Source organism: Astatotilapia calliptera, chromosome 3 (genome assembly GCF_964374335.1).
Source record: "Astatotilapia calliptera chromosome 3, fAstCal68.1, whole genome shotgun sequence".
Lineage (NCBI taxonomy): Eukaryota > Metazoa > Chordata > Actinopteri > Cichliformes > Cichlidae > Astatotilapia > Astatotilapia calliptera.
Window position 1 is genome coordinate 67,267,105 of NC_137424.1, and position 27,123 is coordinate 67,294,227.

General features: G+C 40.5%; 1 protein-coding gene and 2 long non-coding RNA genes across 4 annotated transcripts in view; 1 reads left to right on the plus strand and 2 right to left on the minus strand.

Moving 5' to 3' along the window:
• The window catches only part of LOC145425655 (uncharacterized), a 178,318-nt gene that overhangs the window by 21,207 nt on the left and 129,988 nt on the right, over nt 1-27,123 (minus strand). The gene's annotated exons all lie outside the window — the stretch shown is intronic.
• LOC113019538 (interferon-induced protein with tetratricopeptide repeats 5-like) lies at nt 1,151-8,950 on the minus strand. Its single transcript, XM_080291089.1, has 9 exons — nt 8,776-8,950; nt 7,192-7,368; nt 6,225-6,414; nt 5,896-6,151; nt 3,418-3,576; nt 3,222-3,348; nt 2,996-3,140; nt 2,633-2,680; nt 1,151-1,966 (listed from the first exon to the last, which is right to left on the minus strand). Exons 1-9 carry the CDS (start codon nt 8,778-8,780, stop codon nt 1,754-1,756), a joined length of 1,320 nt encoding a protein of 439 aa, XP_080147215.1. The 5' UTR covers nt 8,781-8,950; the 3' UTR covers nt 1,151-1,753.
• LOC113019544 (uncharacterized) lies at nt 14,714-19,110 on the plus strand. 2 transcript variants are annotated; one of them, XR_013906370.1, is made up of 3 exons: nt 14,714-14,884; nt 15,509-15,612; nt 18,776-19,110. It is a non-coding gene; the product is annotated as an uncharacterized LOC113019544 (long non-coding RNA). The 2 variants fall into 2 exon arrangements; XR_013906371.1 differs by lacking the exon at nt 14,714-14,884 and adding an exon at nt 14,891-15,079.

Here is a 27,123-nt window from a genome sequence, read left to right on the forward strand (position 1 = left end):
AAGAACAGAATAAATAAAAACAAATTCAACAAAAATCTCTGCTTTGAATTAAAAACAGATGCAAACCCTGAGACACAGTTCAAAGAAATACATTCAAACACACCGGTTCTTGGGACCAGTAAGAACATACATTTATTAAAATTATCTAAACATTTGACGGATATCGCAGATGTAATCACTTTGTAGAGAATCTCTAAATCTGAAAAATACGTTCCATGTAATGCGAGATTTTTCCATCAAGCAGTGGATGTTATCATGATTTCATAGAGTAAATATTAACTTCTTTCCTACGCAGAACCCTTCCTGCACTGCAACGGCACATCTGGATGCTTTAGCTGTTTTCTGCAGCATTCTTAACAGAAATAAAGGCAGAAATCTTCCTTTTATCTCATTTTTACTTTTACTCATGTATGTGATCCGAGGCCGTAAAATATGGAATAAAGTTAAGTAGAAAGGACAGGTGCAGAGTTGAGATGAGCTCTTCTATGAGGACGTTCAGGTAATGGCAAACTTTTACTGTTTTAAATTATACAATGAAGGAGGCGTACGGGGTCAAGGGCAGACTTCCAGGAATCTTACATGCTACACAACCTCCACAGCAGTGTCCTTATCATATCGGGGTGTGCATGGGCTGCTTTCCTCTGAAGTCGAATACCAGTTTTGTTTGGGGTCTTTTCTGCATCCAGGAACAAGTTTCTGTTACTGCACCATCCTGCAAAAGTCTCACACCCTCCCTGTAGTCCTCCTACATGCTGCTAGTGTCTGCATCATGTTGTTTGTGTCTGTATTGTCTGTCCACTCTGTTAACACTAGAACCACCACTGGAACCTCAAAGCTTTAAGAAAAAACACCCCCCCCCCCCCCCCCCCCCCCAAAGATCTCACATTACATGACTTTTCCTAAGATGGGGTTAATCATCAAATACTGCATGTTTGAGTGAGTGGGATCAAACGGAAAAAAGCAAATCATTTCACCTCATAGAAATTAATATAGAGCCACTTCTGGTGCCAGGTTATTGTTTACACAGATTTTAACATGAAGGCTCGAGCAGAGCTGGTCAGAGTGGGGAGTGTGTGACCGACTGTCTGGAAACTGGGCAGGTTCCTGGCTGTGTGCAGGCAGGAGAGGACTCAAATGCAGACTCATGGAGGCGAAGACAACACAGCTTTATTTGCTGGCTGGTAAAACAATACAAACTACTCTGGGAAATAATATAAACTAGACACACAGAAAGGCACTCAGGGAAACACACAACCATGAGGGTACAGAAAAAAAAACACAGGACTAAAATCCACTAAGGGGGTACATGTAGATGAGTAGAAAGCTAAGAAGAAAGGAGATGTGCTGCCACCTCCTGGCTGCAGTTAAAGGGTGGAAATTTTCTCTTATTCTTATGAATTAATCAACATTAGTTATATTCTGCAAAAAAGTATTTTGACATGATTTTCCTTTCTACACTTAAACTTTCATTTGAGTTCTCCTAACTTTCCTATTTATCGTTTTTGAATACTCTTCTGTTGAAAATTGAGCAACATTTAACATTTTTCTCCAAGATATATGAACACAACAAAAAATTACATATGCAAATAACACATTTTATGATTTAGAAGCTAAGAGATAAAATACATGTTGTAAAAGATTAATTGCATCCTGCTCTCTCTGAGTGTATCGCTCTCAAAACAAGATCACAAATACTTTTTGGCTCCTTGTAAGATTGTAAGTTAGTTATAGCCAGTTTTTGCAGTGATCCTGATTAATCAGAGGATGATCCCTGCAGCTCCAGGCGCAGCTCGCACAGAGCAGACAGGTACTCTTCATTGTCCTTGTCACAGTTCAGAGCTTTCTCATAAAAAAAAGCAGCTCTCTTCCTGTCGCCCTCAGCTCTGGCCACCTGACCCAGCAGAGCGAGAGCTTCACCATCACCCCGATTCTTTGCCAGACGTCTGTCAGCGATCTGCTTCAGTTTCTGCAGGAAAAAATAGAGGAACAATGAAATATTAATTTATGTTCCAAAGAAGTAGATTCTGTTCATCTGGACGTAAAGTTTTTAGTGGGAGAAAACATTACATTATGCTTTAATTAAAAAAAGCGACATTTTGAAATTTGAACTCTGGAGGCTAAAGGATCCACCTCCCATCCTACATTTAAATAGTATAGGCACCACAGGTAAGCCCACAATCTGAGGTTGAATTGCTCTAATGGGGTGATATGGTACTATAAGGTCTTTAAGATAAGATAGGGCCTGATTACCAGCTTAAAATGTTTCTAAGGGTTTTCGGGGGACAACAGAAGGAGAAAAGCTATAGAGAGGTGTGTAAGACTGCAACTCTGGATAGTGACTTGGGGGGTTTTCATAAATTTGGCCAGACTTTTTGAAATGAAAGGAGTTCCATCCAAAGTGGGATGGATGCCACATCTCCTCACAAGACCTAGTGAAAGACAGAACCACTGACAGTCACCAGTAGTTTTCAAAACGTAAGTTGAAAACAGTCCTCAGGAGCACAAGTAGGTGGTACTGAACAAATCATTTACATCAAGGGAGCTTTGATATGAGGTTTTGCTCAACCCCATAAGTTAGTAACAACACTCAATTTATATAACACGTAACCTTTGTTATGTCTCTAGTGCTCACCTTAGCACACTGTCTCCAATTATATTTTTTCAGTGGTATCAGCAGCCCCTGCAGAGAGAAAACAGCAGAAGACTATCAGGAAGATAAATCCATCCATACTAAGGTCATGTGGTGGATGTGAGCGGTGAAATGTTTCACATTACTGCCCCGACACCTCCACCCTCCAAACAAGGCCTGTTAGTTTTTCTTCTTTCATTGTTCTTCTTGGGTTGAAACGTGGGACATTAAGAGGCAGCTGCATGTCTAACACTGTACATGCAGCTGCCTCAGTTGGTGTAATTTGCCCTCTGATGAATCAGCTACCTGTCACCTTCATTTTTTCTTCAGATAGGACCAATCAGAGTCTGGCACCTAGAAACTTACCTTGGTATAGTGAGCGATGGCTTGAGCCTCGTTTTTTTTGTGATAATGAAGAAAGTCACCGCAGCGCTGATGGATAGTCTGACAATCCTTTTCCTCCTCCACCTCTGGTAACGTCTCCAAGCACTTCTGGAAAGCCTCCTCAGCCCTGAGAAACAAAGAGATGATGAGGAATCTACAGCCAGAGGAAAGAAAGAAGGAAACCCTGCAGCTTTGTTTAGACGGGTACCTGCTCATATCCCCTGCCTCTGCACACAGCAGTGCCAGTTCAGCCCACGCCAGGACAAAAGGTCTCTTCCTCTTCACAGATTCTTCAAGGTGACTGATACAAATACGCCTCCACTTACGCACCTCTTCTGTGGAGCATTAAAGGGTGATTTGAGTGGTGTTTATTTAAGGACAACATGCAGTATATTTCTGTGTACCTCTGTTGCTGAAGCGCCTGCGACGCTCAGCAATTATTTTCTGCTTGTAGCACAGAGCCAGCTGGTAGTTGAAGGAAGATAATTGATCGCCCCTTTTCAGTCCTCGCTCAAACACAACAATAGCCTCATCCAGTCGATTCTGGAACAGATTTAAAAACACTAATCAGATACAAATATTCAGATCAATTTGAGGATAGAAGAAGAAAAATAACAGAAGAATGGTTCAAACTCTCTTAACAGCTATAAATGCAAACACTGAAAAGGTAATGAATTTGTAAGGAAATTCTCTCTTGTTCACACCAACAACTTATATAAATGCATGAAAGTCTATAAAAAAGAAAAAAAAGGAGGGAAAGGGGAAAAAAGACGAATGGACTCCCTCAGACAAACCCAGACTCCTAGCTCAGGAGACAATCAGGAGACAGACACTATCTCTACTATTAAGATTAGGCTTAAAACTTTCCTTTTTGCTAAAGCATATAGTTAGGGCTGGATCAGGATTTTGGCTCTGCTTTTGTAAGTGTAAGTTCTATAAGCTTCGTCAGGTTTTGGCCTCCAACTTGCACTGGAGCAGTTTGCAGGCAAGTGTGAAGTGGCAGCAATTAGAATCTGCACCTCTAAATGAGAGGCCGTGGTCCTCAGCCAGAAAAGGGTGGAGTGCCCACTCTGATTCAGGGACAAATTACTGCCCCAAGTGGAGGAATTGAAGTGTCTCAGGGTCTTGTTCACGAGTGAGGGGAGATTGGCAGATGCTGTGATGCAGATGCTGCCCCGGTCAGATGTGGTGAAGAGAGAGCATAAAAGCGAAGCTCTTTATTTACCAGTTGATCTACGTCTCTACCCTCACCTATGGTCGCAAACTTTGACTAGTGACCAAATCTGATTGCAGATACAAGGGGTTTCTCCAAAGGGTGGCTGGCCTCTCACTTTAAGATAGGGTGAGGAGTTTGGCCGTCCAAAAGGGGCTCAGAGTAGAGCCGCTGCTCCTCCACATTGAAATAAGTGGAAGAAGATGAATGGATGGATGGATATTCATAAATTTGAAATGTAATCAGTGTGTCTGTACTTACTATGGGAAATTTATGAAACTTCCTGTAAAACATTAATACAAATTTGCAGCAGTGGACGCCACAGTTGACTGTCTACCTCAGGTTTAATGGCTGGTTGTTCTCGTCCCTGAATCAGTACAGTATCAGGATTAAGGAGAGCAAAAACACCCAAGCTGTTCAGGATTACAAAATAGGAAAGCAAATGAAGGCTAAAGCCAGCCAGCATCCCCAGAGATCACGGAGTTGTTCTAAAAACTCCCAGGAGCCAAAAATGAAAGTCATATGAAAGTCAAGGACAGGTTTTATAACCTTTAAATAAAGTGTCTTTATTGACCTGGCTGCTGTTGATGATGCTCTATTAAGGCTTGTATGGTTAAGGAGGCCTTAAAGTGGATGGTGAATGTGCTTTCATTTATAGACAGAAGCTAATGGCATGAATGGTGGGCCCAGGAAGATTCCCAGACTAGAATCTTGGACTTCGATCATCTGGTACCTTTACCCTCGGGTCAAGCAGAGTTGGAGTCTGTTGGCGTTCTCTTCTCCCTCACTGTCACCAAGTTGTTAACATTGAATTAATTTCTAAGTATAACACTGCAGGTGCCTTGACATACTGTAAATAATGTTAGAATAGTTTCTATGAAGAAAACATTTAAAAAGAAACCGAGGATGAGTCTCTACAGAGGGATTTCTCCTTAATGGCAAATAACTGTCCTTGGACTTTCTATCACTATTGTCATTATTATTTCATAGTATTGTTCTGTTTACTTTTATCCTGCTGCTAAACTAACTTCCCCTGTGGGACAATAAAGAATTTGAATTGAATTGAATTGAGGAGGAATATACCCATATAAGGTAATAAACTCTTCATCCTTAGTGTTAAGATGTTTATACTATACCAGTATCCTTTAAAAGCACAATAAACTTTTTTGCCTTCCAGTAAAAGCAAAATTAAACAATGACTTACTTTTATTTGTAAAGAAAGCAATACTGTTAAATACACCACATTTCTTCTGTGCTCAGCTGCAGTATCCAGATAAACTACATAATTATGCTACATCATTTTTAGCAATTTAGTGATTCCTGGAGCAAAAAGTAACTTTTTGAAAAACTCTGTTACATTAAGAGCATCTTTTAAGTGGAATAAACTGCCTTATGCAATTAGAGAACTAGTGACTATTCATAATTAAAAAACCCAAAACATTTAAAAGCCTATTTATATAGTTTTAATAAATATTGTAAATATTGTAAGTGGGTAATGTTGTGAGCTGTTTTCCACATGTATTGTGCCTCAATGCTTATATTTTTACGATTATGGTGGATGTAAGAGCCAAATTATGTGGATGTTTTGCATCTGTATTACAATCATCTTTATTGTATAATGTTTTATTATATTATACTTGATGGCTTGGGCCCCAGGAAGATTAGCAACCACTATTGTTCAAGCTGATGGGGTTCCTTATGAATAAATAAAAAATTCTTATCATAAAACTGACCTGTTCTCCGCAAAAGAGGACAACGGCGTAGCAGGTGTTCCACTCAACATCATGAGGCTGTACCTCAAGTGCTTTACGAAAACAGTCGATGGCTTTTGATATAGAAGACCTCGACACCTTGAAATAGGCCCAGCCTTGTTCCCCATACACCTCTGGGAGGAGACTTCCTGATGAACCAGTGGGATACTTCACCTGCAGAGGGAGAAGGAAGCGTCAGAGGTTCAACAGCAGTGATCATCATGTTTGATCTGATTGGTTTACATACCAGTATGTCCTCGACTCTCTGACAGTAGCTTTGTGACTGTGCAAAGTCTCCATCGTGATATTTCAGCCAGGCCATGTCTCCATACGTCACAATCAGCCGCTTCTCACTCTCATCACCGTAACTCTCCCTGATGGTCTCCTCTGATTGGTTTAAAAGTTTCAGCGCTTCCTCTCGTTGATCCTGAAGATACCTGAGGACCAACAGGTCATCAACAGCTGTTCCACATCTGGTGTTTACGACACCTGACAAGAAACTGACTTGAGGGTTCAACTAACACTTGTTGATGATTCATTAAGGTTTTTATCTGAGGTTCTTGACTCCAGGGTTAGATAATTACTGCATTTCCACCAGAAAAACAAGAGTCCAAACAAACTTTAGGAAACAGATTTATATCAAGATTCTTAAAGAATCAGAAACTTTAGTCCAATACTCCAATAATGTTTCTCTTCATATTACATGTTTGTATTAAGGTTGAAATAATGAGGTAAACATAAAGCAAGCTGACGTTTTTCTTCTAGCTGTAGCTTTGCTAAGCTGCATAAATCTGGTGATTGTTTATTTATATTGTTAACTTATGAAGTGAGTTGAACCTGAGCCAGCCATATCTACTCCAGACAAAATGTTGTTACATGAAATAAAGTAAAATTCATCTGTGTTAGCAGCAGGAGCACTGCTGGTAGGTAACATTAGCAGAAGAAACACAGCTCAGGGTTGGATCTGATCCTGAAAACAAAACTATCTCTCTATCATTCAAATATAAATCCTGCTGATGCTGACCACTGTTTCCTTTGACGGTCAAATTTGTCTTTGGTCAGACGGACTTCAGTGAGAAAAACTGTCTTTCTTCTGGCTAATGTTAGCTCTTCTCTTCTGTAGCAGAGTCCCAGAAATAAAAGCGTTGAGATTTGAATGAGCAGAATAAATCCACTTTAGCTTTTCCTTCATCAGACAGCTCCAGAAACTGTACCTGAAATAAGCCAAGAGGCTGTAGAAGCAACCTGCTCCTTTATACGGACTCTGATGAAACTCTATGTCAATCTCTGTTCGGGTGATCAGTTTTTTCGGGGATACGTCCAGCTTCAGATCCCAGGTGAAGTGACACTGCAACTGCTGCAGCCTGCTGAGCAGAGCGCTGCTATCTTCACTGTAAGAGAGTCACAAAGAAAACGCTGTGAGGAGCATCAGAGGGAGAGCATCAAACCAGGACTGGCTGAACCGAGGCTCACTCAGTGCTCTGACACACTACAACCAGCACATGATCAAACATCCTCACTCAGAAACTCTCATGCCAGTTCACCCACACTTCGCAGCTCCTCTCCTTGACAAAAATTCAGTTTGTGTGATCAACCAATGAAATCAGTGATGTGAAGTAGACCTGTGGTTTGAATCTCACACTGAGGAACCAGAAGAAACCTTAGATGTGGAGTGAGACACAAACACAGGGGGACAGCTATTGTTGTGATACAACGTTTAATTCATTTGATCACATGCCAGTGTTAAAATGTCTAGTTATTGATGTAAGATGTGTCATGTTTCAGCTGTGTTCAGGCAGGAGAGGACCCAAACACAAACTCACGGGGACACGGGAAATAAACTCAAAAGCACCGCTTTATTTCAGACTCGAGAAAAGGATACAAAACTAAACTTCACAGTGAGGCACACAAGTAACACACAACATGAGGGACGACACGACACTGACTCAGAGAAACACAGGGCTTAAATACACTGTGAAGTAACGAGGGGAATGAGACAGAAGGAGGGCACAGCTGGGAGAAATCAGAACTGACGAGACAAGGAAGCAAAGCAGGATGCACACACATGAGACAGACCTTCAAAGTAAAACAGGAAGTACAACACTGAGACGTGAACTTGACACCGTGGAGACAGAGCAACTAAGAAACACAGAGATATAAACCATAAGGCAGAGGACTCTAAGGACCAAAATGCACAGACGGAAATACTAGGCGTGGAGCACAAAAAAACTAAATTTAAGGGACTAACTAAAGACCAACAATGAGGACATAACTTACAACACAAAGTGACAAAAAACACAGGAAACTCAAAACACTTCATCAAAAAACCCAGGACCCTGACAAGATGCATCAGTTGCCCGTGTTTTTTTAGTTACCAGTGTTCATGATGTGGAATTAATATTGTTGAAGAGTTGAGCACTGAAGTAGGCAAGCAGGGACACGGACTCGAACATGCATGCAAGGTAGTTGTGAGCAATCAGGGCTCAATTGTGTGGATTTTGATACCCAAGTATGGGAGGTTATTAATTTTATTTTATTTCTTATTCGACTGATAGAATATTTGATTACTAAAATAATCGATACCTGCAGCACAGATTATTATTATTACATAACAGGTTTATAATTTTATAACCTCCACTTTTTCCTCTGATTCACAGACTCCTGGACTGTGTTACTTTGTATCCCTCTGCGTGCACCTGAGCGCCAGGTAAACTAAACTACTGCTGGATTTAAAGTCCATCAGGTGGTTCACTTTGTGATAAATGACCGATTATTTATCAAAGGTTTGGCAGACTGACCTCATGTTGGAGCAAACAGAGACCTCCTCCTCCTCAGACTCAGCAAAGTGATGACTGAACACAAAGAGTGCGTGGACCGATCTGTGAAGCTGTCACCTCAGTTACACAAACCACACACCCCTGCTCCTGCTGCCTTCAGGGCCCCGCTGAAAACAAGTAAAAGTGAGAATCCATCTGCTCGTGTCTCTCCTCTCCTCTCCTCTCCTCTCCTCTCCTCTCCTCTCCTCTCCTCTCCTCTCGTGAATTTAATGGCCATAAATATAAAGGATGTTAGGAGACGGGAGTCACACATTTGAGACAGGAGGAAAGCGTACCGACGAGAAGGCTGGGCTTTCTGTTTTACATGACCTCAGGAGGGGTCTTTGAAGGCACCACGAGGAAACGTTAGGTTTCGTTTCTGCATCTCAGCTGAGAGCGTCACCAAAGATCACTGATCAGCCATTGGTCTGTAAATAAGCGACTTATCTGTATTTTTTCTGAGGAAGAGAGGGGCTGTTTCTTGTAGCATGACGTGAGTCCACATTAGCTTCACAGCAACTTTCTAGTTCCTGAAAACCACCACAAATAATACAGACACTAACGGAGGTGGCAAAAGTACAGACAATCTGTAGTCCAGCGGTAAAAATACTCAAGTAAAAGCTGAAGTACAGATTCAACTTCTTTGCTCAAGTAAAAAAATAAGTTTTTTTAAAAGGTAGAAAAAGAGGGCCAGGAGTTCAAAAATGAATGAATAAAATATGATAATAATTAACTGAAACTGGAATTAATGAATAAATAGATAAACAATTAAATGTCTATTTATTTTATTGAAAACATGCAATAAAGTATTTATTTCCAGTTTTAATAAATTACATCAACATTTAATTATTTTTTTCTTCTCATTTTTTCCACAAGTGGACCTTTTGCTATACTGGTCCACTTGATTGTCATAGTTTATTCAAGCTTTATTATTTATTCTTATTTTAAGTTATTACAATCAGAACGGACGGACTCGGGGACAGGAAAGAGAAATAAGAAGAAAAGTTGGGAGTAAAGTAAACAGAAGAAGAGAGAAAGAACAAGAGGGGAGGAGAGGGATAGTGAGAAAATCACTAAAAATCTGCTTCGCCAACTGCTGAAAAACAAACAAGCAAAATGAAAAGAGCACAGTAGGAAAACTACAGCAACAAACAACATAAGCACAGGTAACAGTAAACCCATCTACCCAGTCTACCCATCACTGGGCAGAGTCACCACACCCCCTCGTTTGTGGCACCTGCAATCAGCTGGCCGACTCTTAAGACCAGCGTTCTTGAACGTTGCTCGCCGGAGTGTCAGCTAACCCACGTTAATGAGAGTCATAGCTCAGTAAATCCTCTTTCAGTGTTTTCTCTTTCTTTCTTTTCAAGCTGATCCTGTCTAGTCTCCACTGCAGCTTCTCTGAGGGTTGGATCTTGTTGTCAGTAACCACTCAATTTCCTGTCGCTGGTTTGTTTTCTGTTCTTGGCGCTATACGCCTGCCTGCCTCCCTGCTCAACACTTCACAGTGAGTGTACGTGAACTGGCTAAGCCTCACCCGGACCTCTACTCCCCTCCAAGACTCGCCTTCCTATGGGGATAGTTACAAAGCTTTCTTCGTTATGAATGAGCATTTTAGTTAGCATCTCCAAAAGTTGATTCTGTTCATCTGGACGTAGCGTTTTGTGGGACAAACGTTTCATCACTCATCCAAGTGACTTCTTCAGTCTCAGCTGACTGCAGGTTTCCCCGATCTTATAAACAGTACATTTGCATAATGACTGTAACCAGCTCAGTGAAGGAACTATGGGCTGGGAGGTCATTTCCTTAATCATAACGATGCAAATTCTCATGACCATTGATCAACAACCAATGACCAAAACCCACTGATCAATGGCCATGAGTACCATTCACAGAGAGTTGGGGAATGGCTGTCACAGCATTGTCAGATGGCGAAAGATGTACCCTTAGGCCCCCTCCTCGATTCAGTGATGGTCTTTTCCTTTTCATGTAAATAGCCTCTTTGACTCCGCGCTCAAACCAGCGTTCCTCCCTGTCCAGGATGTTACATCCTCATCATTGAAAGAGTGTCCACTGGCCTGTAGGTGTAAATAGACTGCAGAGTCCTGGCCTGACGAGGTAGCTCTTCTGTGTTGTGCCATCCGCTTCACCAGAGGTTGTTTGGTTTCCCCGATGTATAAATCCTGCCAATCCTCCTGGCACTTAACAGCGTACACTATATTACTCTGTTTGTGTCGGGGGACCCGATCCTTTGGGTGGATCAATTTTTGGCGAAGCGTGTTTTAGGGTTTAAAAGCCACAGAGACGTGGCGTTTAGAAAAAATGCGTCTCAACTGCTCCGATACTCCTGACATATACGAGATCACTACAGGTTTTCGCTTGAGCAGCGGTTGTCCTTCTTTCCTGGATTAGCTGGAGCTTTCTTTAGGTGCCTTTCCAGCTTTGACAAAAGTCCAGCTGGGATAACCACATTTACTCAGGGCCTTCTTGATGTGCTGTTCTTCTGCCTCCCTGGCCGCTGTGTCAGTGGGGATGGTGTTCGCTCTGTGTTGTAGTGTCCTGACACCCAGTTTGTGCTCCAGTGGATGATGAGAGTCAAACCTTAGATACTGATCCGTATGAGTAGGTTTATGGTACACGTCAGCTTTTAGATGTCCCCCATTCCTGATGGAAATCTCACAGTCTAAGAAGGCTAACTTGCCACTTTTCATATCCTCCCTGGTGAATTTGATGTGTTGGTCCACCGAGTTAATGTGATCTGTGAATTGTGGTACGTCCTGAGATTTGATTTTCATCCAGGTGTCATCCACATATCTGAACCAATGGCTTGGTGGTGTTCCAGGGTAGGATAGCAAAGCCCTCTTTTCCACTTCTTCCATGTACAAATTGGCCACGATGGGTGAAACTGGGGAGCCCATGGCACACCCATGTTTCTGCCTGTAGAACTGGCCCTTGTATGTGACAGAGGTGGAATGAAGACACAGTTCAAACACACTTGGTCGATGCTGAGAGTGGTCCTGCTGCTGAGGTTGGTGTCATCCTGTAATCTCTTACGGACTACCTCCAACGCTTCTGTGACTGGGATGCAAGTGAAGAGAGATGTAACGTCGTACGAGACCATGGTTTCATCTGCCTCCATAATGACATCTCTCACCTTCTCAACAAAATCCAGGGTGTTCTGGATGTGGTGCTGAGAGTATGGGCTCAAAATGTGGTCATAAATATTTTGTACTTGAAAATCAGGATTTGTATGTGTAAAAAAGATTTGTGTGCGTAAAAAAAGATTTGTGTGTGGAAAACGTGCAAGTTACAAGAAAGAATTTTGACCCTATGTTTCTTTCTTTCATCTGATTGGTCAATATCATGTCAATCAGAAATGTAACAATCCAATCAGAGAACAGATGGGTTTGGCCGTCGGAGGGGCGCTTTTTTTGAAGGACGATATTTATTTTATTTATTTATTTTTTAAATAGTTCAGTTGAAGCATGGTTGAAAAGCAATGTCTGACTTTCATTGGTTAACATTTATAGAATTTTTATTTATTATTACTTTTGCCAGATTAAAGTTATTTCTGTGACCATTGTGAGTTTTTCTTTCACTGACTGAGGGGTGCCAACAATTTTGTCCATGTCTATGAACGCCATAAATGTTACAAACACAGACATAAATGTCTGTCCTATTTATAAGAGAAGTCTATCTGACTTCTTACCTCTAGAGGGCCACCAAATATAGCTGTTATATATGTTTGTCTTCTGTGAACAGAAAAAATGTTCTGCCGTTTCTGTCTGACAGACTTCTGCAGAGTGTAGACCAACACTCCCTCACACTTATTTCTTGTAAAACGAAACTTACTGCTTTACTTCTCCTTTTCTGTCTTAGAGTTTATCTTGCAGGTACAGTTGTACTTATACTGCATACTCTCCCACATATCCCATTCAAACGCTCTGTTAGTCTGCAGATTCAATCATTCACTTTTCAATCAACTCACTGTTATACAAGTATAAATAAAAAGGAAATCCTGCAGCAAAGCTCATGTTTGCTTTCACATATTTGTTGCTGTCAGTAAGAGTGAGGAGAGTGAGAGTGTCTGCTTTCTTACACTCAGTCAATGGGATTACACAACAGCCTACGAGGGTAAAGAGCAACTATGTGTTTCCTTTTCTGTGCACTGGTTTGAACTAACAACAGATCAGTGAAAGAAAAATATCCCATTTCAAACCACATTAACATAAACAGTCCACACTCATTGACACACATGGTTGTGTTTAAAGTAGAAAAAGCAAAAACTAAACTGTTTCCTGGCAGCCTGTGAAAAATACTCATTACAGCTTTCATCTATTTTGTTTATACCTCGAGTCATAGATCTTTTAGGTCTTTATTGTTCAAATGATATCTAAATCTTTACATACTTAAACAAATAATGTTAATCCTTGACAGTTTGTCTCTTTGTGCCTGGAGCTGAGCTCAGGTGGTTTGTTTGTGTCTCTGGGACTGCAGCAGCAGGTTTGCAGTGAGAGAGAGAGACGGTCATGTTCCACATTTAGCTTTGATTCCTTTTTGTTGAGTTTTGTAGAAAAGAGACTGAACATTCAAACATGTTAAATAAATAAACCTTCAGGACACTGCTGCATCACACCTGCTTATGAAGCATATGATGTTGGTCACTGTACATATTCTGAAGTTTCCTCCATGATTTCTTTGTTTAGTCCTACTTTTATTAATTAAATATGTTGTTTTATTGTTGCTGTGACGTTTCTGTTCTTGCATTTTACAGCATTTTAGCCGTTGCTATTGTTTCATCTGGTTTCAATGCTAAATAGAGTCTACTAGCTAACATGATGTAGTCCATTTCTACATCTTTTCATCTTAAAAACATTGTTGGAAACATTATTTGGAATTATAAATCTCATTTTATTAGGTTTATTTTGTGTTCACAGTGCTGTCTGCAGCATGGTACTGCCTCCAGGCAACAAAACACATATTTGGTTATTACAGTGTGTTGAAATTATTTGTTTGCTTTTCTTTAAGGAACTAAATCTGCATGGGATGTACTGCCAGTCAATAATATCATTTTATACATTTTAAACCTGAAATAAATAAATAAACAAAAATCTGTGCATAAGAACCATACAAATACCTGTTTATTTACAAAAAAGAAGTAATTGTTTTTTGTTTTAATAAACAGTAATTTTTATAAAATGTTATTCTTTAATTTGTTTTGCAGTTAGACATGTATCTGAGAACAATAATGGTTAGCAGTGCTTCTAAATAAACACAGCATCATGCTGAAAACTCAGAACTAGTTGAGCTGCTTGTTATCAGCAACTTTGTTTAAAATGTTTGTAATGACTGAGAATAAAACAGGACACTCAAACTACAAATCAGTCAGTGCCAACATGTGTTGTTATGAAACATCATAAACTCTCATGGTTTTCTAAGAAATGGTTGAACTGCATTCCAGACATGATGTGTTTGTGTGTGTGTGCGTGTGTGTGTGTGTGTGTGTGTGTGTGTGTGTGTGTGTGTGTGTGTGTAGCAGTGTTGATGAATGCTGAGAGACGCTCCTCACATTTCTCACAGACAGTGGGGCAATAAAGTATTTAGTCAGCCACCGATTGTGCAAGTTCCCCCACCTAAAATGATGACAGAGGTCAGTAATTTGCACCAGAGGTACACTTCAACTGTGAGAGACAGAATGTGAAAAAAAAAATCCATGAATTCACATGGTAGGATTTGTAAAGAATTTATTCGTAAATCAGGGTGGAAAATAAGTATTTGGTCACCTCAAACATGGAAAATCTCTGGCTTGGTTGTTGTTTTATGTGCTCTGCTTAGATGCTTCGTTCCAGGAGGACTGGGTGTGGCAGCGAGAACCACTCCTCCAGAACATTTGAGCTATAACACACAGTGAGCATTGGGGACTTTCCGCAGTGGCTCAATAAGCACCCTCAGTGCTTTTTCATACCTTTAGATTTGGAGATTATATTTAAGTTATCAGATATATTTGAAATATACTGAAGACCTTTAAATGGAGCTAAAGGAGACAGTGGAACAACTGCGTCCCTCCACGGACGATGGAGGGAGATTAATGGTGAGGTTGTGTTTAAATTGTTTAAATTGTTTTCATTGTCACTGTTTTCCTTTTATTTTGACCTGCTTAGTTCACAGTGCGAGCTTCACAGCTAATGTGAGGCAAACAGGGACGCCTGGTTAAAGCTGGTAAACCTGAACGTTGAACCTTCAACTGTGCTCTGCTGTGAATTTAGCTGGGACCTGACAGTCACAGGTAGCAGCTACTGACCTACTACGTATGTCATCTAAAGACAATCAGCAAATAACAAAACAACAACTTCATAGATCGATATTTAGGAAAAGCCGAGACAGAAGCTGCAGTGGACGCTTCATTGTTTCTAAGACTCAGTTTCTCTTCACTGCTCTGCATTACTTCACTACAACTTCCCTTTTCTCCGTGGCTGCTTACAGAGGAACAACAGAACAAACTCGACCGACCGGTCACCATATTCACAACACAGCTGACGACAGATGAGATCACATGAGATCCCATGAAAACAATGGGCCAATCCAATTCCTGATCTAGGCTACATTTATTACACGAGGCCCGTTTAGTTTGTAAACAGTGGTTTGTGAGCTGTCCACATTAAGGAAGACTTTGGCTTTACAGACAACACTGATTGTCACTCTCCGTGATACACAGATCTTTGATGGTTTATCGAGGCAGAGAAAGTATGATGGATATTCTTCGTATTGGACTGCTCTGGGCTCTGCTGTTTGGAGTACTGCAGGCGTCCGTCCATAAAGGTAAACTTAGCAAATGTTCAGGCTTATGTAAACTGAGCACTTTGCGTGTTTAACCAGTGATGATGACATGTGGTCGTAACAGTATACATGCTTCTAGGGCTACCTTTTTAAAACAAATAGTTTTTATTATTATTATCATTACTATTATTATTATTGCTGTTGTTGATGATGTTAACACTATTATTAATAATATCATTATTAACGACATCGTTGTTCAAAAGCAAAACATTTCACAAAACAGAGAAGCAACCACACATAAACTCAATCATCTAAGCAGTGATAACGGAAAAACATCGTCTGCAATGTAGAAAAAAGGTCACTTAGGTAAATTGATTAATTTAAATTGATTAAATTATTATGTTGATATACATTTTATATTACAATCGAGGGTTCATCGTTCGGTTTTAATATCACACCAGCTGTCAAAGGTTTTAAAATATAGAATAAAATTAAAAGCAATTCAAATGGTCATAGAGCAGATATAAACACCATCATGCATATTAACAATTATGTGAAAAAAAATCATAAACCTCAATTCTGTTGCTGATTTGAGTTTGTCGTACGCTACCGCAACGTGGACACGGGTGACGTTAACTGTGTCCACGTTATCCGTTAAACGTGGACACGGTAATGAGCAGGTGTAAAATTATTACATTACATTTAAATGCTAATAACACAAAAACAGCAAAGGGGAGACACAGAAAATGTCTGTTTATAAACAATATGTTTTTAAGAGGGATCTGAATCTGATATTCTCAGGGACGGAGACTTACAGCTCACAACCGGGAAAAAAACCTCAATTTTAAGGTTAATATAAAAATAGAAAAGATTAAACAAAAAAAAAAGGTTTCAAGCACTGCAGAATTGCAGTGTTGTTGTTTGTTGTGCGGCGTTTCTCTACATCAGACAATGAAACACGGAAAACCTCTGCTGCTCCTGACAAAAGTTCATATCAAGACAGATTAACAACCACTTATGTCGACAACTTTTACCATACAGCACCACAATCAAAGAACTGGAAAATTAAAAAGCAGCCAAACAGTTTTTGAACAATTTCATGCAAATCAGTGATAATTCTTACATAGTCATGTTTTTAATTATTCATTAGTTTTCCTTTTATATTTTCTGTCATGTTCCAGCCACTAAGTCGATTTGTTTACACTTGTTGTTGTTTTTGTTCCCTTATAAAGAGGAAAAAAAGACAAACACAGGTGGTTTAAGACGGCGCCATCTTAAACCACCTGTAAGATGGTTGTCATGTGACACATTTCGATCGATTTAAGATGGCTTCCTTATCAAGAGCAGTGTCGATATGAAACATCAACACTAGGTGTGATGAAACACAAAGTTGGAGTTGTGTAATCTGTGGACTTTTATGTTTCTAAATCAAATCACTTTTATTGTCACATCACATGTGCAGGTACATTGGTACAGCACATGTGAGTGAAATTCTTGTGTGCCAGCTTCACAAGCAACAGAGTTGTGCAGAATACAATAACGTAAACAAGCAAAATACAAGAATGGCTACATCTGAAACTAATAAATATATTTACAATATATAATAGTATACGCGGGGGAGCTCGCGACGAGGCTGCCATACTCAGCGCCATCTTGATCACGTATGATCTGTATGATTTTCTTGCACCGTAGTTTGTGCGAACGTTGTTGTTGAAAAGCATGTGTATGATGAGTTACAGAAACACATCAGTTCCTTTTCTGTGCAGGTTTTATTTATTTATTTAAGCGAGAAAGTGAAAGGCGTCGGAGGAGAGACGAACGAAGAGAGGTGACAGAAAAAGGATTTATACAAATCAGGCTGAGGGAAGAGAAGGTTTCTTTCCCTGATGGGCAACCGCCCTGATCCTTTTATACCTTGACCAAACTCACAAAGAAAATTCCTCAACACATCACATGAGCCTATACAGTATTTTACGGTTTTGACGTGGAGGACTCAATCGCAGAACTCCAGGATCAGATGTACGCAAGAAAGTTTTATTTCCAAGTCCACCAGGTGTACAGAAGGTGCAGGGGAAGTGTTATGTACAACGGGGTGGGGACGAGGCTCCAGGAAAATCCAGGGGGAGGCACGCGCAATCCAAACAATCCACACACACACGACAGCAGGCTCTCTCTCCAACACTCGCCACTCAGGAATGACACGGGGAAGAATCCAGGAAGTCTGTAGACAGGGAGACGTTGGTAAATACAAAGCACAAAGAAACACTCCACTTAACTTGCTGTGGCTTGACGTTCACTAACAACGATCCAGCAAAGAACAGCAGTCATCTTCTGGCTTATATGCTGATCACCTTGATGAGGCTCAGGTGTTTCCTTTCTCCAAGGGCCGAGGGCGTGAACCCACAATGAGTTCTGCCCCGGTGACAGAAAGGAGGAGAGAGAGAAAGATAGAAACTGCTGATCAGCGTTCAGGTGACCCTCCTGGCCGTGACACTATACCTTCAAACCTTCCCCCTCACATGGGGCCGCTGACTTTGCTATGCACTCAGCCATTACAGTGATCTAATCTAGAGAAGATGAAAGCAGATTACTAGATTTGTTCATGCTTACTTAAGTCGAGGTTGTTATCAGAAATGACTGTGAGGATTTTACATTATTGGTCCAGTTTTATAGATCAGGAGCTCAGGTGTGTTTGTGAGTGCGCTGCATACACAGCGGCCAATGACAACTACCTCAGTCTTATTCATATTTGGCTGCAGAAGGTTTGTGCCATCGAACAGTTATTATGTTTGTTGTGTAGCAAAGGCCCTATATCTTATTGGAACTACATTACCCAGCAGACCTTGCACATAGCTGACTGATGTAGTTATCTCCCAGGGTGACAGCAAAGCAGAGAGGTGCTAGGAACTAAAGCGAACAGCCCATCCTTTATTTGTTAAAGCAGGAGTTTGACTGTGGTATGTTTACAACACTTCTATTTTGTGATATTTGTGTTGTAGTTACTTCTAGTTTACTTACCAACTACTATTTAGTAAAAGTGTGAACAAGTGGGGTTTTTTTCACCACCCCACCAGAAAAAAGCAAAATGGTCACTTTAGTTTTGAACCTAATTGTTTCTATGATTGTGATTTCAAAGCTCCAGAAGTTAGTAATTGTACTTTGATCCCTTTAACCTCTCTGCTTTGTGTCACTTTCTCTCTTTTAGACCAGAAAAAAATCACAGCTGGACAGAACGTCATTCTGCCGTGTCGAGCTCGAGACAACAACATCCCCATCATAGTGGTAGAGTGGAGCAGAGCTGACCTGGGCAAAGAAAGTGTCCTAATGTACCGGAATAAGCAGCTGGATCCAGATCACCAGCATCAATCTTTTAAGAACCGGGTGGATCTGCAGGACAGACAGATGAAGGATGGAGACGTGTCTTTGATTCTGAAGGACGTGACGATTGATGATTGATGGAACATACGAGTGTCGTGTCTTAAGGAGAGGAAACAACCGTGGGAAGAGAGCTAATCTGAAGACTGACCCCATCAGCATCATCTACCTGAGTGTTGTTGATCCTCCAGGTGAGTGAGTAGAGTTGAGTGTTGAGGTGAAGCTGCTTCCTGGTTGTTGATGTTTGTTTCTAAAGATGTTGTTGATGAGACTTTGTAGAAAGCAGCTGGTCTGAGTGATGTGATCAGAGTGCAGTAGATAATGTCTGACAGCAGTTTGAAGAGGAAATGGATTCTGTTCTGTTCTTCACTCATCACCTACCTGACAGCTGACACCTCACACCTGTTTCTCACCTGCAGCTCAGACAGGAGAAAACCCAGACGATGGAGGGAAGGAGGCTGGATCTTTTGGACTCGTCATTGGTCTTTCAGTTGCTGCTGTTGTTCTTTTTTTGATCTAAAATCTGACAGTTGAGCTTTCAGATTACTACAGTACTATTTTATCTACCTCATGCTTTATAACCTATTTATTTGCCTCATTACAAAATGTCCAACTAATGTTCCTTCTGCTATCGGTTAATGAAGCTTCAGTAGAAAATTGAATCAGTCTATTTCAGCTTTAGCACTGGATACATGAAAATCTATTTACTGTCATTTCATTGTTTTTATAGAAAACAGATCAACTAGTCTGACAGGTGCCTCCTCATCACAGAGGTAACACTGTGATCAGTAACATTAGACGTTCATTGTTATTAAATGTTCTCATTAGTTTGTTTCTGTTTCTTTATTGTATTGATACATTATTACACATAATTCTCAGAAATTATAAGAGCAGAATACAAACAGACACATTTTTCAGGGATTCTCAGCTGCCAGAAGCAGATCAGAAAAGATCATAATGTTTTATATTCTGTAAATGATCAAATAATGAAGAAATCAATGATGTCAAAGTTAATTCTCTGTGTTATTAACAATGTCCAGGTGTTGAAACTTTGTAAGCTCTGCTTTTCAAATCTTTCATGTTCTTTAAAGAAAAGTAAAGATCTTTTGATCTAAAGTGACTGAATTTTTATTTCAGCTCAGCTCCAACAAAATGTCTGTGTCTTCATCTTTTTCTGGTCTTTTATAAGGGAAGTGAGGCCACACTAATGTCTCACATGCTAAGTGTCTAGGTTTCTACAGAGAAAGAGGATCGTACTCAGTGTGCACACTACACAGGAGTGACAGCTGTGCCCACACAGTTTAATTTCTACCTGGAACAACATCAGTGATCACACTAGTCAAACTTGCTCAACAATGGCAAGGACAAACATGTTCTTAATACAATGAATATAACTTTTTTAGACTGTCATATTATAACTATCTGGTGAGAATAAATTATGTATTACTAATATATTTGAGATCTCATGCAGGTTAGACGTGTAGGCTAACATCACAGGATGATTCTGTCCATTCAAAGCTGCTAATAAACCTGAATATTGACCTTTAACCACGATACAGAGAAAATGCAATTGAAATGTAACCTGCACAACTCCTAACAAGCCAGTGTTGTGGTTTGTGTTCAGGTTCATTAAAACCACTGTTCAGTTTGAGGAAGCAGTTTTAAGACACAACAGACATGAATGTAATCGTTTTTGTTTTTGTTTGTTTGTTTTAAAACAAGCTCATTATTCAAGTCTTTAAGAATCCAAAGAACATTTAACTGCCTGAAGGAAAACTGTGGATGTTAAAAATGTGGTCGGGTCAGTTTTAACAATGGTTTGTGTTACCAGTTTGTACCGGTTCTTTTGTTTTCCTGTAATTTGTTTTACAAGCAGCAACTCATGAGCTCAGTAACTCGATAAAATGGTTTAAAGAACTAAATGTGGGATCAGGGCTGTGAGTCAGTCAGTCTTATTTGAATGTTCTTTGATAGCATGTGTAGCATGAGCTCACTTGTTTATTTCTTTTTTCTTTTGTCAACTGAAAAAAAAAGTGAATCAGTTCTGACAAATTGCTACAGAGTAGGTGGAGCCCAACCCTCCCCCATTTCTTGTAAAACGAAACTAACTTTCTCCATTTTCGTCCTTTCTTTATCAACTTATGTCTTTATGACTTTCTTTCCTTTTTCTTTGTAAATAATTGTATTTAAGGTAGGAACATTAAATCAGGCTGTTGTTGGTCCTGTCTGTGACGGCTATGCTGATTTATATTGGATGATGAACTGTGACATGGGATCCATGGTAAGCAATAAATGCTTGAGCTCATAAGATCAGTATGGCTGGACTTTCCCCATACAACAACTTTCATTCACAACAATAACATCGCGTCAGCCCATCAAACACCTCACTGACTTCAAACCCAGGCTTAGCCTCTACATTACAGCTTTACTTTATTTTTCTCTCTTAGAGCCTTTTTCAGAATGACTTATAATAACTCCTGTATCCCAAATATGAATTAATAATACTACAAATTCAGTGATTCAGCAAGAGATGCCTGAACATTCAAACATTGTAAATAAATAAACCTTCATGACACTGCTGCATCACACCTGCTTATGAAGCATATGAAGTGGTTCAGAGTACAGTTGTTCATGGGCTTGTTTGTTTTCTCGTATTACGAGGTTTCCTCCGTGATTTATGACTTATTAAAGCATTTTAACCTTTGATACTGTTTCGCCTGATTTCAATGTTGAACCTGAACTAAATACATAAATACATGAAAATTTGCGCATAGGAACCATACCTAGTATGGTTTAATTGTTTAATTAAGCAGTTAGACACTTTTCTGTGAACAATAATTGTCGGCAGTGCTTCTAAATAAACACAGCATCATGCTGAAACCTCAGCGCTGGTTCAGCTGCTTGTTATCACCAACTTTGTTTAAAATGTTATCAGCCAAATAATGTAGTTTTGTAATGACTGAGAATAAAACACAAACACCAACACAAATGCAGCATGTTTTTCATTCAGAAACAAAGTGACAGCAGTTTGAATGTGAGTCTGTTTGCACGGCAGCTGTGTTATTATGAAGACTGGATTTCCATTTCTTATCCATTAACTAAATGAAACTTTTCCTTTGTCGAGACAACAGAGAAGTGAATGAACTGAACAAGGGAAGTAATTGTACTGCACATGTTCTAGTTGTTTTTTAACGTAAACTAAGAAACAGTGTAGAAACTCCCTGCAGGAAAGCAGTCAATGCATTACAGTGTGTGTGTGATGCTGTTGCTGTTGTTTGTAATAATGTGGTGTTGATATCAAGTGAATGTGTCATTTACATGATGAACACTGCATACCTGTAGCACATGTCAGGCTAAAAATAATGATGAGGCCAAATAAGCACTATGACTGATGCTCAAGAGGATATGCAACGCAGAAAGAGGAAAACCCAGAGACATGTTGATTAATGATATTCATGGATACAGAACTGACCTTATATTAGTTTAAAACCAATAAATATATTATTCCTGCTCTGAGGCCTTGTGGTATTTGCTTCCGGAAGTGTGCACCTCCTTGAAAACAGAGAGGGAGACAGAGAGGCCGACGGAGAGACAAAAACACGCACAGACACAAAAAGAGCAGGCTGCCCAGCAAGGAGTGTCAACCCGTGACTAGCAAACATCATGTAGTCATTTTTATTATGAAGCGTCATGAAGTCTCAAGGGTTTGTAAGAAATGGTTGAACGGCATTCCAGACATGATGAGACGGGATTAAATAGTCTGCTGTGTGTGTGTGTGTGTGTGTGTGTGTGTGTGTGTGTGTGTGTGTGTGTGTGTGTGTGTGTGTGTGTGTGTGTGTGTGTGTAGCAGTGCTGATGAACGCTGAGAGACGCTCCTCCTCTGATTCACCACTCTGTTTTTATTAAATATGATTGAAGAGCGTTTCTCACATAAATAGTAGAAGTCCATAAATAAACATCTCTCCTCTTCAAATGAGAGCTAGAGATAACTTACAATCACAAATCCCTTCAATCTGAAACAGCCTCAGTTAAACTTCTTTGGTTTATTTGCTCTGACTGTGCAGAGCCATCACTCAAAGCAGAGAGTACACAGATAAGATGAGAGATAACAGCAGAGGAGAAACTTTGTTTGCACATTTGAAATTCAAATCAGGCCACAGTACAGGGTCTGTGGTTCTGATCCACTGCCTGCTGAGTCCACTCTCCTCTTACACTTAGCCTCCGAGTATTTGAGATCATAATATTTAAGTGAGTTATCTAGGTTTTTTTTAATGGCAACAGCAGATCTCCCTTCTCTTGTTTACCTCCCGCTCCTGCTGAATGGCAGGAGCAAACAGTTTTAAGTTTGAATAACAAAAAATGCAATTAAATGCTGATTGCTGAGAGACAATCCTCTGATTCACAACTCTGGTTTATTACAGTTTTTTCTGAATGCTTAAACCCTAACTGTGATTCCTGTAGCACAATCTCTAAAACTATTCAGACTTATAGCAAAACCACTCACTGAGTTTGCAAAACTAAAAGCACAAAAACTGCTTTGCACTCAGTTTGCAATTTCGTAACACACACTTTGCAAAACTGTAGGCACAATTCACTGCACAACACTCAATTACCAAATTTCCAACACACTCCTAGCAAAAGTATACACATGTATGGCTATCATTAACACTAATTTGCCAACTGTCTGGCACACTGTCACATGTGAAAACTTTCTTAGATAATTAGTTCACTTTGCAGTCAGCCTAAGCACTATAATACAGGTAAGCTGTGTGTGCGGAGTACAATGGAGGGAGCAGAAAGAGTGAGAAGTAGAGGAGGCCGAGGAAGAGGACGTGGAGGTGAAGAAGTAGGATGAAGAGGACGACAAGGACAAGGAGGAGCAAGAGGAAGACGAGGAGGGGGGAGAGGAAGATGAGGAGGGGGAGAGGAAGGGTAGGAAGAGTAAGACATAGAATTGCTGATGACATCAGAGCTACAATTGTGGACCATGTAATCAACCGTGGAATGACCCTGAGGGTAGCTGGCCAACGGGTCCAGCCTAACTCGAGCCGCTACACTGTAGCAAGCACCATAAGGACATCTTGAAATGAGAATCGGTTAGTACAGTCACTTCGCACAAAGATTTGTAGCACTGCCATATGCCAATGAGAAACACACCAATACCATTGATGTAAAAATACTGAAATTGTTACTTTACAGAATTGCTAGATGACCAGATGCTGGGGCAGAGGAAGCATGTTCACTGCAGACCAAGTAACCCATATAGTCATTATGGCGATTGCAAATAATCCTATACTTGGAAATAAACACTTGTGTTTGTTTTGATGTGTTTGAATAGGCAAGGCAAGGCAAGTTTATTTGTATAGCACAATTCAACAACAAGGTGATTCAAAGTGCTTTACAGAGACATTAGAAACAAGAACAAATAAAAAGCATGATTTAAAATTGATTAAAACAAGCAACAAGCAATAAACACCAGTACTTGAAGTTTGGATCCCTCTATGCTTATGGATCTATGACAGAAGTATGAGCTCAAACTGACATAGCCTACCTTGAGAAAGCAAAAGCCAGATGTGTTTTGTATTCATACCATCAGTGTGCAGTTGGCGCATTGTGTGCTTAGTAGATGATGGCTTGTGTGTACTGTTTGATACGGAAACACCATTTTTACGAAGGTGTGAAGAGTTAATCTAGCTGTGTTTGCTTTTGCAAGAGAACTACAATGTTTTGATTATTGGGTGACAGGTTTTCTTATTTGTGTGAAGAGTTTTGCAAAATTAGCCAATAGTTACAAAAAATGTGCTTAAGCAATCAGAAAAAACTGTAATGACATTAGCATCACAAGAGCTCCCCCTAGTGGCGAAACACCAGCATTTCAACAGCTGTTACAAGTCCCCTTACAGTTTTCTTCAATCAATCAGTCTTTATTTATAAAGCACTTTTCATACAAAAAATGTAGCACAAAGTGCTTTACATAGTTAAAAGCAGCCCACCCCACCCTCCAACTCACTCCCCACACTCTCATTAACATAAATGATGTGAATACACACATATCCCCCCCCCCCCCCCCACACACACACACACACACACGCGCGCGCGCACACTTAAAGAGTAAAAATTGGGCTGGGTTCGCATGAGCCAAGTGAGGAAACACTATAACAGGGAGCCGTCTGCACCGGGAGCCGGTCACAGACCGCAGCCTCCAGGCTGGGCACACAGCAGGAGGGAGGCAAAGGAGCCCCCCAGCCAGGCTGAGAGGACCCCCAGAGACCCAGCAGCCACGGTCAATCACAACCCCGGTGCAGAGAGCGCCCTCCGAGGAAACACTGGAGATATGACACAATAGGATATATACAGGGTAAAATGATAAAATAAATGAGAACAGGATACACTATAAATATAAATATAAATAGAGCAAGAAGATTAAAAAATGAATAAGAATAAAATAAATAAATATTAGGTAAAGCCTAAATTAATAATAGAATAACAGGATAGAATAAATAAGCATAAAATAAATAAATGCTATGACCATGGATTCATACTGGAGGCCAAACCTGCACAAGCATAGCAGTGTAGAATGTAACACATCATTTCATTTCGAGTGGCTTCTAAGGTGGATTTACTTGTGCAAGTTTAGATTTTTTGTTTGGTATTGTTGAGTGCCAGTATGGGTTTACTAAGTTTAATTTTGTTTATTTAACTATTAGTTTCTGTGTGTGAATGACAGAAAGACCACATACTGTTGAAGGAAAACAAAGGAATCTCTTTTCCTCTGGCTGAGTAATATCACATGAACAAATGCAGCAGATGGCCCCATGAATGGAAATCTTCCCTCACGATAATGTGTGTTACATTACAACTTCTTATTATTCCTTCAGATACATACATACATTGTGTACATTGTGTGGTTCAGATGGATTACATTATTAAATCATCATCAAATCTTCATTATGAGTAATTAAATTATCTTCAGTGATTACAATCACAAATATTTATAATTTATAATTTATGCATAAATAACGGACTATAAAGCACCAACAACCGGTATGACGAACGCGGCCGTGACTCTGGCAGACGAGCTGAACACTTTCTATGCTCGCTTCGAGGCTGCAGCTAAGGACTCCAACGATGCTAGTGCTAGCGGCGCTAACGGCTGCAGACAGGAAGATACTGCCAGCACCGGAAACGTGCTCGTCATCTCCGAGCATGAAGTAAGGAGAGCCTTCAAGAGAGTGAACACCAGGAAAGCAGAAGGACCAGACGGCATCCCAGGTCGTATCCTAAGAGACTGCGCATACCAGCTAGCTCCTGTGTTCACTGAGATATTCAACATCTCTTTATCTCAGTCGGTGATCCCCACATGCTTCAAAGAGTCCATCATTGTTCCTGTCCCGAAGAAACCCCACCCTGCTTCTCTCAATGACTATCGCCCTGTAGCCCTCACCTCAGTAGTGATGAAGTGCTTTGAACGCCTGGTCAGAGACTTCATAATTTCTTCACTACCAGACACACTGGACCCACTACAGTTCGCTTACTGTCCAAATCGTTCCACAGACGATGCCATCTCTCATCTCCTCCACACATCACTCACTCACTTGGACACTAGAAGGGGGAATTATGTTAAAATGCTCTTCATAGACTACAGCTCTGCATTTAACACCATAATTCCCTCCACACTCACCACCAAGCTGGAGCATCTGGGACTCAGCTCATCTATGTGTCAGTGGATCTCCAACTTCCTAACTGGCAGACCACAGGCAGTAAGGATGGGCGGACATGTCTCAGCCTCCATCACTCTCAGCACTGGAGCCCCCCAGGGGTGTGTTCTGAGCCCCCTGCTGTACTCTTTGTACACATATGACTGTGTGGCCACTACCAGCTCCACTACCATCATCAAGTTTGCTGACGACACCGTCATGGTGGGCCTGATCTCTGATAACAACGAGACGGCCTACCTGAAGGAGATTAGGAATCTGGAGAACTGGTGCCAGAGGAACAACCTCCTTCTAAACGTCAGTAAGACAAAGGAGCTGATAGTGGACTTCAGCACTAAGCAGGAGAGGAACTACCAGACCCCCGTCATCAACGAGTGCCCAGTGGAGAGAGTGGACAGCTTCAAATACCTCGGAGTTCACATCATGCAGGACCTGTCATGGTCCTGTCACATCAACACCGTGG

Coding starts and splice junctions, on each gene's coding strand:
- LOC113019538 (XM_080291089.1), bottom strand. Junction 3,349..3,417: donor CAGGCGCTTCAGCAACAGAG/GTACACAGAAAT, acceptor AATGCTCCACAG/AAGAGGTGCGTAAGTGGAGG. Junction 1,967..2,632: donor ATTGGAGACAGTGTGCTAAG/GTGAGCACTAGA, acceptor TTTTTCCTGCAG/AAACTGAAGCAGATCGCTGA.